The 14,475-nt window shown below is 40.8% G+C and overlaps 1 protein-coding gene across 1 annotated transcript in view; it reads right to left on the bottom strand.

The window, feature by feature from the left end:
- The window catches only part of MYO3B (myosin IIIB), a 491,510-nt gene that overhangs the window by 207,551 nt on the left and 269,484 nt on the right, over window positions 1–14,475 (bottom strand). Inside the window, exon 23 of the mRNA XM_045367230.3 lies at window positions 3,546–3,625. Within this exon, the coding sequence (XP_045223165.2) occupies window positions 3,546–3,625 (80 nt within the window). The remainder of the gene's footprint in view (window positions 1–3,545; window positions 3,626–14,475) is intronic.

The following is a 14,475-nucleotide window of genomic DNA, read 5'->3' as shown; positions in this document are numbered from 1 at the left end:
AAGACACACTGAAAACTGGCTCTGTGCAGTGCCGCTCCATGTGTTGAAGCTGACAGAGTTAAGGACATGCTATCCCCAAATATATGGGACTTTGGCATTTAAACAGCAGAGGCAGGAAGGCCACTCTCAGCTTCCCTCAGCTCTTCTCTGAAGCAGGCCAGAATACCTAGGAAGGTCACTCTCTGCTATTTTCCCTCTCTCCTCCCCGAAGACCCTCATGTGACAGATGTCCTGACCTGAGGTAAGGAATACCCAGAGGTAAGGAATGCCACATAGGGACACCAAGAAGAATCTGAGCAAACAGACCTTGCTAAGTAAGCCCCAGTTTATTACCACTAAATCACACCCTTTTGTTTTTCAGTCATAACTCTGCACAACTGACCATAAAAATACACAGATTTCCCTGTTCCTTTGGGTCTTCATATCTGATGGCTCTCATGTCATCTAAAACTTATATTAAATAAAATTTATGCTTTTCTCTCATTAATCTGTTTTTTGTTATAAGAGGTCTCAGCCATAAACCTTTTGATGGGTGAGGAAACAATATTACTTTTCCGCCACACTTATACAGCCCAGCTTTATCTAGGGCCACTTCTGTAATTTTACCTTGGATAAGTCAGATAGTAACTGGAGTTGGTTTTGTTTCATTTTTTATTGCTATTCTTGCACTTCATATTTTTGATGCCTTAATGATTAGAATTTTCAATTCATTTTCTAAGTGAAAACAAATCTTTAGTCATTTTCATCAGACCCATACACATTATTATTTTAATGATGTAAATATATGCCACACACTAGAAGGCACACTTTTCACGTGGGCAGGGTCTGAGCCATGTAGATAGTACAGGGAAGGAGGCAACACTGCACTGGTACTGTGGGTATAGAAGGCAAAGGATATGCCTTAATCCAACAGTCAAAAATCAAACAGAGGAAAGGAGAGGAATGTGGGTTGACAGAAAACATGACATGGGGTTCTTTAATGTTTCTGTGTCATAATCCCTTTTAAAACTGGTAGAAGTCAGTGACTCCAAAAAAAAACCACATAGACAATCCATCTTCATTATCTGAGGATTTGCCTACTTGCTAAAATTTATTTGTAACCCAAAGTCAATACCTGCGATGCTTTCATAGTCATTCACAGAAATGCTCAGTCCCCTGATGCACACATTTCTAGCTGAGGTCAAAGAGGATGATGCTCTGCCTTCTTATTTCAGCTCTCATATTATAAACAGGTGTCCTTTTTGAGGTCTGTTTAAGTACCAAAAATTTTTTTTTTGTTGCATTTTTGTGGTTTTCCAATGGTAGTTTTGCTGTTTAAAATGCTGCCCGCCCTCTTCCCCAACCCAGGGTGGGTGTGGTGGCTCACACCTGCAAACCCAGCACTCTGGGAGGCCAAGGCAGAAGGATCACTTTAGGCCAGGAGTTCAACACCAGCACGAACAATAGAGCAAAACCTCATCTCTACAAAAAAAAAAAAAAAAAAAATTGTTTTTAATTAGCCTGGTATGGTGCCCACTTATAGTCCTAGCTATTCCGGAGGCTGAGGTGGAAGAATCCTCGAAGCCAGAAATTCAAGGTTACAGTGAGCTATAATCATGCCACTACACTCCAGCCTGGACAACAGAGTGAGATCTTGTCTAAAAAAAAAAAAAATGGGCCAGGTGTGGTGGCGAGCACCTGTAATCCAGCACTTGGGGAGGCCCAGATGGGCAGATCACCTGAGGTTGGGAGTTCGAGACCAGCCTGACCAACATGGAGAAACCCCATCTCTACTAAAAATACAAAATTAGCTGGGCATGGTGGTGCATGCCTGTAATCCCAGCTACTCAGGAGGCTGAGGCAGGAGAATCGCTTGAACGCAGGAGGCAGAGGTTGCGATGAGCCAAGATCGTGCCACTGTACTCCAGCCTGGGCAACAAGAGCGAAACTCTGTCTCAAAAAAAAAAAAGGTATCCCCACGAGTGTGGTGCTGTCTAGTGTTTCTAAGCACAAGAAGGTTGTGATATGCCTCATGGAAAAAATACCTTTTTTTTTTTTTTTTTTTTTTGAGACGGAGTCCCGCTCTGCCGCCCAGGCTGGAGTGCAGTGGCCGGATCTCAGCTCACTGCAAGCTCCGCCTCCCGGGTTTACGCCATTCTCCTGCCTCAGCCTCCCAAGTAGCTGGGACTACAGGCACCCACCACCTCGCCCAGCTAGTTTTTTGTATTTTTCAGTAGAGACAGGGTTTCCCCGTGTTAGCCAGGATGGTCTCGATCTCCTGACCTTGTGATCCACCCGTCTTGGCCTCCCAAAGTGCTGGGATTACAGGCTTGAGCCACCACGCCCGGCCGAGAAAATACTTATTGTTCAGGCATGTGTTGATTGTGAGTTCAATGACACAAATGCTGCAATTGACATACTGTTTTATATTTTAAAATACTGACTATAATTATTTAGAGAAACATATATTAAACAAGGTGTCTTTTAACAGAAATGTGTAAAATGAGGTTACGCATTGATCACTTCACAAAAATATTGTGGCCTAAGTATTGAGCCTGTATTTCCTCCTAGAAGCAATGGTTCAGTATTTGCTGATTCAGAGTTTGCAGCAACTTTAGTGAGCACAACTTTCACCAATAATGAGAACCAACTGTATTAAATACAGATAGAATTTTACATGCATTATTAAGAGGCCCTCAGAACCACTGAAATTCATGTGTAAATCTCTTCTAGAGGCCCAGATAGTTCTAATGTCTTGCCATGAAGTAGCAAAGTTGAAATGTAGGGTATTACAATGAATTATAATAGCAATATTGGTGTAAAAATTATTGTTAACAAATGATTTGAGTTCCTACTCTGTGCAAATAAGTCTTTTATTCTCAAGCAAAGTAAGTATAAATATGTATATCTGTATCAATTTTGGAATACTATTCAACAGTATTAATGTGTGGCCAAATTGTTTGTTCTTTATTAAATAAATTTTCAGTGTAAACCAACAGCTAAGAAAATTCAGAAATGTGACCAGCTTTAACTCCAACACCTTCAAGATAATTGTGTTTCCGTGTTATCACTTACAGTGACTATTAACCAAGCAGTCCTTAAGACTCTTGTTAAACTTTAGCTGGAAGAATAGAACAGTTAACGACATATTTTACAGCTGGATATTTTTAACCCTTCTAATAACCCCTTTGCACAGATGAGTGTACAACTCATTTTTCAGAGGGCAAAGCAGAGCAATAGGAAACACTGCAGTTTCTTTCCTCCCTGATTCCACTTGGTCCACTAGCTTGCTGGTAGTTTCAGAGAAATGCTTTATCTTTTCTTAGACAGACTTTATTTTCAGGTAGCATTGTTCTTACGTGCTCTTTCTGATAATCAGGATTGTAAGGATTTCATGAAGTTTCCAATTTCCTAACCCCTGACTTCCTAAATGCCTTTGATCTCTCTACTAGACTACCCAGGCAGAGGGCTGCATGAAGGGAACTAATGCTGCCTACTCTAACATTACCCCTGGGTCAAGACTACCTGCAAGTCCATACCATATTTGGTGCAAATCTGTTACTCACCTTGGCTTTCCCAGCACTGAAATGTGGAGGCAAAGATCTTGAGGCCACTGTTATCCTAGCTCTTGTCTGGGCCAAATTACCTAAGAAAGAGACCACAAGGAACATAAATTAAGGAAAAGTTAAGGAATAGGATCACGAGTAATTTTTCCCTTTGTGTCCTTGGATTTTTCTGAATTTTCAAAATCATCTGCTTTGAATTTTTAAAATTTGGAAAATTTTGAAACTTTGATGATATAAATTATAAATTATAATATTTAAAAGTTTAAAATAATTTGTAAGTGGCTGGGCATGGTGGTGCATGCCTGTAATCCCAGCACTTTGGGAGGCTGAGGTGGGCAGATCATGAGGTCAGGAGATAGAGACCATCCTGGTTAACACAGTGAAACCCCATCTCTACTGAAAATACAAAAAAAAATTAGCCGGGCGTGGTGGCAGCAGCCTGTAGTCCCAGCTACTTGGGAGGCTGAGTTAGGAGAATGGCGTGAACCCGGGAGGCGGAGCTTGCAGTGAGTGGAGATCGCACCACTGCACTCCAGCCTGGGTGACAGAGCAAGACCCCACCTCAAAAAAAAAAAAAAAAATTGTAAGTAACTTGTAAATAAATTCAATTTATATTAGTTTTATAAGCAAAAAGAAAGAACATAAAAGTATTAAATTCACTGAACAAATTAGAAATAAAAGGAAATTACCTCAGCATAACAATGGCCATTTATGAAAATCCCACAGCGAAATGTCAGAGGCATTTGAACCAGAGCAACTCCATCTTGAATAGGGGCTGGGTAAAATAAGGCTGAGACCTACTGGGCTGCATTCCCAGGAGGTTAGGCATTCTTAGTCACAGGATGAGGTAGGAGGTTGGCACAAAATACAGATCATAAGGACCTTGCTGATAAAACAGGTTGCAGTTAAAAAAAGAAAAAGCTGGCCAAATCTCACTATAACCAAGATGGCAATAAAAGTGACCTCTGGTCATCCTCGTTGTTCATTATATGCTAATTATAATGTATTAGCATGCTAAAAGACACTCCTATCATCTCCATGACAACAAATGCGTGGCAACATCAGGAAGTTACCTTACATGGTCTAAAAGGGAGAGGACCCCTCAGTTCCAGGAATTGCCCACCCTTTTCCCAGAAAACTCATAACAAATCTACCCCTTATTAAGCATATAATCAAGAAATAACCATAAAAATGGGCAACCAGCAGCCCACGGGGCTGCTCTGCCTATGGAGCAGCCATTATTTTATTCCTTTATTTCCTAATCAACGTACTTTCACTTTACTCTGTGAACTCTTCCCAAATTCTTTCTGGTGCAAGATCCGGGAACCCTCTCTTGGGATCTGGATTGGGACCCCTTTCTGGTAACACTAACATCATACCAAACAGTGAAAAATTGAAAGCTTTTTCCACACCACCAAAAACAAGACAAGGATTCACACACTCACTTCTATTCAATATATTATAGTACTAGAAGTCTTAGCTGGGGCGATTAGGTAAGAAAAAGAAATAAAAGGCATCCACATCAGAAAGGAAGAAGTAAAATTAATCTCTGTTCACGATCTTACATGTAGAAAACCCTAAAGATTCCACATTAAAAGAAGTGTTAGAGCTAATAAATGTTAGAACTAACTTTAGCAATAATACTTATACAAAACCAACGTCCAGGCCGGACGTGGTGGCTCACGCCTGTAATTCCAGCACTTTGGGAGGCCAAGGCAGGTGGATCACTGGGTCAGGAGTTCGAGACCAGCCTGGCCAACATGGTGAAACCTCGCCTCTACTAAAAATACAAAAATTAGCCAGGCTTGGTGGTACACGCCTGTAATCCCAGCTACTAGGGAGCCTGAGACAGGAGAATTGCTTGAACCTGGGTGGCGGAGACTGCAGTGAGCCGAGATCATGCCACTGCACTCCAGCCTGGGACAGAGCGAGATTCCGTCTCAAAAAACAACAACAAAAAAAACCAAACCAAAGCAAAACAAAACAAAAAAGAACACCCAAAAATCAGTTTTTGTTTTCATTTTTGTTTTTGTTTTCAGACAAAGTCTCACTCTATTGCCCTGGCTGAAGTGCAGTGGTGTGATCTCAGCTCACTGCAACCTCCACCTTCCAGGTTCAAGTGATTCTCACGCCTCAGCCTCCCGAGTAGCTGGGATTACAGGCACCCACCATCAAGCCTGGCTAATTCGGTTGCATTTTTTTTTTTTTTTTTTTTTTGAGGCGGAGTCTCGCTCTGTCGCCCAGGCTGGAGTGCAGTGGCGCGATCTCGGCTCACTGCAAGCTCCGCCTCCCGGGTTCCCGCCATTCTCCTGCCTCAGCCTCCCGAGTAGCTGGGACTACAGGCGCCGCCACCACGCCCGGCTAATTTTTTTGTATTTTTAGTGGAGACGGGGTTTCATTGTGTTAGCCAGGATGGTCTCGATCTCCTGACCTCGTGATCCGCCCGTCTCGGCCTCCCAAAGTGCTGGGATTACAGGCTTGAGCCACTCGGTTGCATTTTTATACACTAAAAATGAACTATTCAAAAAAGAAATTAAGGAAATAATTCCATTTAAAATAGCATCAAAACACAATAGGAATAAATTTAATCAAGGAGGCAAAAGACTTTTACACCAAAAACTACAAAACATTGCTGGAAGAAATTAAAGAAGGCACAGATAAACTGACACACATCACTGTTCATGGGTTGGAAGACTTAATATTGTTAAAATGTTCATACTACCCCAAGCATTCTACAGATTCAGTGTAATGCTTATTAAGTCCCAATGGCATCTGTTGCAGATAGCAAAAATATCCTAAAATCCATATAGAATCACAAAGGACCCAGAATAGCCAAAACAACAGTGAGAAAAAGAATAAAGCTGGAGGATTCACATTTCCTGAATTCAAAACATATTACCAAGCGACAGTAATCAAAACATATGGTACTGAAATAAAGACAAACCAATTAAACAAAATAGAGTGCCCAGAAATAAACACGCAGAGATGCGTGATCAAATGATCTTTGATAAAATCACCAAGACTATATAATGGGGTAAAATAATCTCTTCAACAAACGGTGTTAGGGAAAGTGAATATCCACATGCAAAAGAATAAAATTTAACTGTTACCTTACACCATACACAAAAATCAAATCAAAATGGATTGAAGATTAAAATGTAAGAATTGAATCTATAGCCGGGTGCAGTGGCTCACGCCTGTAATCCCAGCACTTTGGGAGGCTGAGGTGGGTGGATCACAAGGTCAGGAGATCAAGACTATCATGGTTAACACGGTGAAACCCCATCTCTGCTAAAAATACAAAAAATTAGTTGGGCGTGGTAGCGGGCACCTGTGGTCCCAGCTACTCAGGAGGCTGAGGCAGGAGAATGGCGTGAACCCGGGAGGGGGAGCTTGCGATGAGCCGAGATCGCACCACTGCATTCCAGCCTCGGCGACAGAGCAAGACTCCGTCTCAAAAAATAAGAAAATAAATAAACAAACAAACTGAAACTATAAAACTCCTAGAAGAAAACGTAGGAGAAAAACTTCACAACATTAGTCTTGGCAACAAGTTTTTTTGGATATGAAACCAAAACATAGACTATAAAAGCAAATGTAGACAATGAGACTACACAAAACTAAAACTTCTACTCAACCAAGGAAACAATCAATGGATTGTAGGGATAACCTATGGAATAGGAGAAATTATTTTCAAACCATATAGCTAATAAAGGATTAACATGCAAAATATATAAGGAACTCCTACAACTCAATAGTAAAAAAGCCAAATAACATAAATAAATAAATAAATAAATAAATACGGACTTGATTACACATATCTCCAAAGAAGGCATACAAATGGCTAACAGGTATATGAAGAGATACTCAGTATCACTAAACATTAGGGAAATGAAAATCAAAACTATAATGAGATGAAATATTACCTCATTCCAATTAAGATGGTCATCATCAAAGAAACAGAAACAAGTGCTGAAGAGGATACAGAGAAATTCGAACCCTCTGCACTGTTGGCAGGAATATAAAATGGTGCAGCTGCTATGGAAAATGTAGCATAAAGGTCCCTCAAAAAATTAAAAATAGATCTGCCATATGACACAGCAATCCCTCTTCTGAGTATTTACCTAAAAGAATTGAAAACAAGATCTCCAAGAGATATTTGCACTCCTGTGTTCATTGCACCATTATTCACAAGGGCCAAGAAGTGTAAACAAACTAAATGCTTATCGACAGGTAAATGGACAAAGAGCATTTGGTATATACATACAACTGAATACCCAGCCTTAAAAAAAAAAAAAAAGGAAATCCTGCCATACACTACCACATGGATGAACCTGGAGGACATTCGGCTAAGTGAAATAAGCCAGTCACAGGAACACAATACTGCACAATTTCACTTACGTGAGGTATCTAAAGTAGTCAAACTCACAAAAGCAGAGAGTAGAATGGTAGTTGTCAGTGGCTGGGGGCACAAGGAAGTGGGCACTGCTATTCAACGGGTATTGAGTTTTAGTCGCATAATATGAAAAAATTCTAGAGATCTGCTGTACAAAAATGTGCACATATTTGATACTATATTGTATACTTAAAAAGAGAGATTTCATGTTACATATTTTTTTTACTACAAGAAAAAGTCTCCAACTGGGACACTGCTAATCACTGGAAGAGATGAATATGGACGAAAAAAGGTGCCAAAGGAAGTTTACCCGAGAAGGAAGTTAGACAATAGAGCACACCATTGTGAAGATTGAGGACGCAGACACTGATTAGTAGACCGGGCAGTAAGGATCCTTCACAGGAGGAAAAATATCTTTTTCTCTACTCATTCTAGGTTCATGGTTGAGGCCCTTTTAACAAAGGACAGATTACTAAGTGAAAAGGATAAAAATTTACTTAATGTAAGTTTTAGGTGACACTGGAGCCTTTATAAGGAAATAAAAGGAGAGTAGTAAAGAAATATGACAGGAAAAAGTATCCTCTAAGGGTAAGAAACTGATGAAATTTAATAAGGCCTATTCATTCAGATTCTTCTCTGTGTCCTTGTGTCTGCAGAGATAAGGATCCTTCTTTTCTGTGGGTATAGGAAGAGCAGCTCCTACACGACAGTGTCACAGCCTGCTTTAGTGGAAGGTCAGAAAAATCCCTCCTAGATTTTATGACCTGCTTCAAGGGACAAGGGGGTGGGGGTTAAGAGTGACATTCCTGCGCCTGCCAGTTTCTCACATTCCTTTAGCTTAAATTATTCAGTAGGTCAAGGGGCCATATTTTGGGATAGTGAGCCCTGAACCCCATCAATCCCTCCGCACATAAGGAGAAACCTGGCCACCCCGAGTGAGTCAGTGGGGTAGGGAGTGGGAGACAGCAGCCTCTGAGTCCTGGGGGCCAGTGAAGTTTTGCAGGGCTTTGCATTTGTCAGGAGCGTGACCTTGAACAAGTTGACTTCTCAAAGCCTCAGTTTCCTAGTCCATAACAAGAAAACAGCACCACCTGTTTTCCTCCCATAAGAGTTATTATGGGGACTCAGCAAGACAACTCACAAAAACACTGTCAACACAGGACTAGAGCAAGAAGGCAACTATTCATTTCACATTAGGTAGTATTTTATTATTATTTTCTGTGACCTGTCCACAAAGGTATCAAAGGAGAGAGCAAGAAAAGACCAGGAAAAATGGCTGGGAGTGGTGGCTCATGCCAGTAATCCCAGCACTTTGGGAGGCCGAGTCCGGCGAATCACCTGAGGTCGGGAGTTCAAGACTAGCCTGGCCAACATGGAGAAACCCGTCTCTACTATATATACAAAATTAGCAGGGTGTGATGGCACATGCCTGTAATCCTGGCTACTTGGGAGGCTGAGGCAGGAGAATCCCTTGAACTCAGGGGGCGGAGGTTGCAGTGAACCGAGATCGCCCCATTGCATTCCAGCCTGGGCAATAAGAGCGAAACTCTGTCTCGGAGAAAAGAAAAGACCAGGAAATCTCACCAAATCTCTGTGTGATCACTGGCTAGTCAAAAAAAACTATGAAAGGTGAGAAAAAATGATAGGACAACTCTTGGCCACTCAGATTCCTCCCACTTTTTACCTTTGAAGATCCACCCTTCACCACTTCTCTAATTCCTCTTCCCCCAAACCAAGTGTGTGAAGAGATTTGTTTGCATTTTTACCTACAGTGTCATTTGATTCTGTAGCAAAATAAAAAGTTGTTAATGAAAGGAAGTGCTGCAATTTGTGCATATGCAAGATGCTCAAGATTTCAAAGTTTCAGCAAGTCTAGCACAAAGATGTCCAAATGTTTTCTCTGGCGATATCTTCAGAGGCTAAACTGTGATTAATAGCCCAGAAAGAACCCTTTGAAGCAGGATTGGTGACATCAAAGTCGTAATCCAGGGGTGGCAGGAGCTTTATAATGAGTGGGAAGCATTTTAACACATTTCAAAGGATTTACAGCATGAATAAACAATAGACCTCAGCAGATGCGCCACACACACCTTTCAGAAACATAACCTATACAAAGTTTCCATTTTAATTTAAATGTAAATACAGTGTTCACACTTCTTTCAAATGTTAAGCATCCTCAGTGCTTCACCCCCTAGACAGCCTCTTCCCAGCTAAGCATCGCTCATTGCCCCAGAACACCCTCCTGTGCTTCTCAAAACTGCAACTACCAACATGTGTCCTGTGTTGGAAGGAGAAAATGGAAGTCAGAGGCATCTAATGGAATTTATGTCCTATGCGGGAACTGTGTTAAGAGAGAATCTGAATTGGAGATTACAAAGATCTCACACAATTTCCCTGCTTCCAACTTAAACGAAAAGACACAAGTGGTCTGAAGACAGAGCTGGAACTTTTAAAAGATGGCAATTTTCCGCCTGCTTCAGAGGATTTTCCTTGCTTGGAAAGTACCCAGAACCCAGGGTTTCATCTGTAGTCATCTTTTACTAACTGCCCCGAAGGACAGGTTGTTGTTTTAAATAATCAAACATAGAATTCAGTCTCCCTCTGCTGCACCCTCTGGGTTTATAGGACTTGTTGCAGGATTTCATTGGTTCTTGTTGGTGGGCATTTGTTTGAGAAATTTTCCGATTTTAATTTTCTCTCCAAACACAAGAAATAGGCTAATAAACTAAGAAATGATTGCAAAGCAATGCTGAAATGTAAAAAGCTGTTTGTGTCAAATAGTTATAAATATAAGGAGCTGTAAATAAAAAATCAGATGCTTCAATTCATCTGTTTCAAGATTAAGTTTTATCTCAGTAGACCTGAGAACTGAAACCGTGTACCCCACATTCAGCTTAGATACTGAGAACCGAAACCACATCTTACTGTCTACAATACAATGACTTTGTGTAATTCCTGTCTCCATTAGCATGACTTTCTTTTTTCAGGAGTCTCCAAGCCCAGGCAAACGGTTAGATTGCTCATTACAGAAACTTCCTGAAAGACTCATCAGCTCTTCCATGGAAAGGACCAACCTGACAGTTCATTCCCTATGATTCCTATAATCTCGCCTTTCAAAGTCCTCCCCTTGCTGTTTCCACCAGCACTGGACTGCTGCACTGTGATCCTTACCCAATCCTAATCAAAGGCCCTCACTTTGAAAGACCCTCCTAAAAATAAACGATTTCTCAACAAACTCTGACCTTGACTTCCCTTCTCCAACACATTGCCAAAGCTTTGAGATGTGGTGGGAAGCAATAAACTCCACTTTGTCCTGTCAGTGAGTTGTGCTAGTAATGTTTGGGAACAAGCTTGAGACAGACCTACGCTAGGGCAATACTTGCAGTAATTAACATGTTCCAGTTTCAGTTTCTAACACTGTAGCTAACAACATGCAAGGAGTTAAATTCAGTACATAGTTGTATACAAACATACTATAAAAAATACTATAGTAGTTAAGTGCAGTGACTTTCACCTGTAATCCCAGCATCTGTGGAGGCCAAGTGGAAGGATTGCCTAAGCCCAGGAGTTTGAGACCAGCCTGGCCAACATAGTGAGACCCCATCTCTACAAAAAGTTTTAAAAATTATCTGGGCATGGTGACACACCTGTGGTCCCAGCTATTCAGGAGGCTGAAGTGGTAGGATCAGTTTGTTAGATATAAGTTCTAAATTTCTTTTCAAAGAATTAATATGTCAGGATGTTCAGTTCTTTGCCTTCTAAACGTCCTTGTAAAGCAACCTTTGTTGATTACCTCCTCCATCCTGATTCATTCTGATCACCTGCTCCACCCTAACTCATTCCAATTACCTGCTACCTGCTCTGCCCTGACTCCCGCCAAAGCATTCACCCCGTCATTCTCTTTAAATCAGCCAATCGGAATTAGCTTAGCCTGGGTGGTCTAACCCTAGCCAATAGGGGAAGGACACAGCCACAGGGGCCACGTGCCTCAGGGATAAGAACCCCTTCCCCTCCCTTGTCCGAGTATGTGCTCACCATTGTTCCATCTGTAAGGGCGCACCCTTCTATACGAAGGACCTTGACTTGCTGAGAATTAAAAAGAAAATTTTATATTCGAGTGCTGTTCCTTTTGCGGCACCAAAACCTTATATATAACAAGTTGAGCCCGAGAGGTTGAGGCTGCAGTGAGCCACGATCACACACCACTGTACTCTAGTCTGGGCAACAGAGCAAGACCCCATCTCAAAAAAACACAAACCTATAGTATTTTGTATGATACAAAAACTTGGTTCATCTTTACATAACCATCTCTCCTAAATTTATAACAAGGATTTATTCTGGATGTGATAAATTGAAGTAACTTAAGATAGCCACAAAATATGACACAGCTGTAGGAAGCCAAGAAAAGATCATGTGTGATGTTAAATTTCGTTCTGCAGTTTTTACTCTCTCCCTTAGCATTTATCTACAGCTTTCAGGTTAATATCAATAAATGGGCAGAGCAGGATGGGAGAGTTCCCAGCCCACTTGGACATGAGCTAATGTCTTATGAAAAGAACATGGATAATTTATATACAGTCACGTGCTGTGCTGCTTAATGACAGGGATATATTCTAAGAAAAGAGTCATAGAGAATTTTGTCATTATGTGAACAGCATAGAGTGCACTTACTATAGCCTCTGCACACTGTGAAAGTTACAGACACAGGATGAAATCACTTTTGTCAGACCCAGACAAGATAGGGCTGGGAAGGCCTGAAAAAGAGGAGACTCATGCTTACATGTCTGAGATAAGAACTGTTTCCAAGGACTATCTAAAAACCCCACAAAAAACCCTTTAGCATCCTTCATGCATCTCCTGCTTTGATAAGGTTTATCACTAGGCATTCTATAGGACTGAAGTAATTCAGTGAAGATGTTCTCAGAAAAACACTTGCCCAGTAACAGTATCTCCACCAATGAACTGACAACTCTGGCTTTGAACCTCTGGAACCAATGAACTCTATTTCTAAGCAGCTTATGTAAATCTCTTTTTTTTTTTTTTTTTTTTTTTTTGAGACGGAGTCTTGCTCTGTCACCGAGGCTGGAGCGCAGTGGCCGGATCTCAGCTCACTGCAAGCTCCGCCTCCCGGGTTTACGCCATTCTCCTGCCTCAGCCTCCCGAGTAGCTGGGACTACAGGCGCCTGCCACCGCGCCCGGCTAGTTTTTTGTATTTTTAGTAGAGACGGGGTTTCACCGTGTTAGCCAGGATGGTCTCGATCTCCTGACCTCGTGATCCACCCGCCTCGGCCTCCCAAAGTGCTGGGATTACAGGCTTGAGCCACCGCGCCCGGCCTGTAAATCTCTTTTTGCTAATAAAAGCTCCCCTTACCCTTCCCTCACTGAATGCACTGGTGCCTTGCCATTTTATACTATTCCAGATTATAACCCTTATTTTTATTCCTAAGTAAACCCAGCATATTTATAGATAATTTTCTCTGTGTTTCTGTTTTTTGTTTTGGTTGACATACCTGGGCTATATAGTATAGCCTATTTCTCCTAGGCTAAAAACCCATATAGCATGTTGCTATATGGAGTACTATAGGCAGTTATAACACAATGGAAAGTATCTGTATATCTAAACGTAGAAAAGGTACAGTAAAAATATGGTATAAAATGTAAAAAAAACAGTACACCTATATAGGGCACATAACATGAACGAGACTTGCAGGACTGGAAGTTGCTCTAGGTGAGTCAGTGAGTGAATGATGTGTGAATGTGAAGGCCTAGGACATTACTGTACACTAATGTAGACTTTATAAATACTGCACACTTAGGCTACACCAAATTTATACAAAATATTTCTCTTTCTTCAATAATAAATTAACCACTTACCATAACTTTTTTACTTCACAAGCTTTAAAATTTTTAAAAACTTTGACTCTTTTGAAATAACACTTAGCTTAAAACACAAACACACTGTAAGATGTACAAAAATATTTTCTTTATATCTTAATTCTATAAACCTTTTTAAATGTTTAAGATTTTTTTTATTTTTTTATTTTTTAATTAAAAACAAAGACACTAACACACATACTAGCCGAGGCCTACACAGGGTCAGGATCATTAATATCACTGTCTTCTACCTCCACACATCTTCTCCCACTGTAAGGTCTATGGGGCAGTAACACACAGGGAGTTGCCATCTCCTAGAATCACAATGGTTTCTTCTAGAATACCTCCTAAAGAACCTGCCTGAGGCAGTTTTACAGTTAACTTAAAAAAAAATAAGTAGGAGTACATGCTAAAGTAATAACTTAAAAGCCTACTATAGCATATACATAAACCAGTAACATAGTTGTTTATTATCATTATTCAGTGCTATGTACCGCACATAACTGTATCTGCTATATTTTATACAACTGGCAAAGCAGTAGGCTGGTTGTATCAGCATCACCACAAACACCTGAGTAATGCATTGGGAAGGCTAGGACATCACGAGGCGATAGGAATTTTTCAGCTCCATTGTAATCTTATGGGACCACAGTTGTATAT

Source organism: Macaca fascicularis, chromosome 12 (genome assembly GCF_037993035.2).
Source record: "Macaca fascicularis isolate 582-1 chromosome 12, T2T-MFA8v1.1".
NCBI lineage: Eukaryota > Metazoa > Chordata > Mammalia > Primates > Cercopithecidae > Macaca > Macaca fascicularis.
This window is presented reverse-complemented; position numbering and strand designations above follow the sequence as displayed.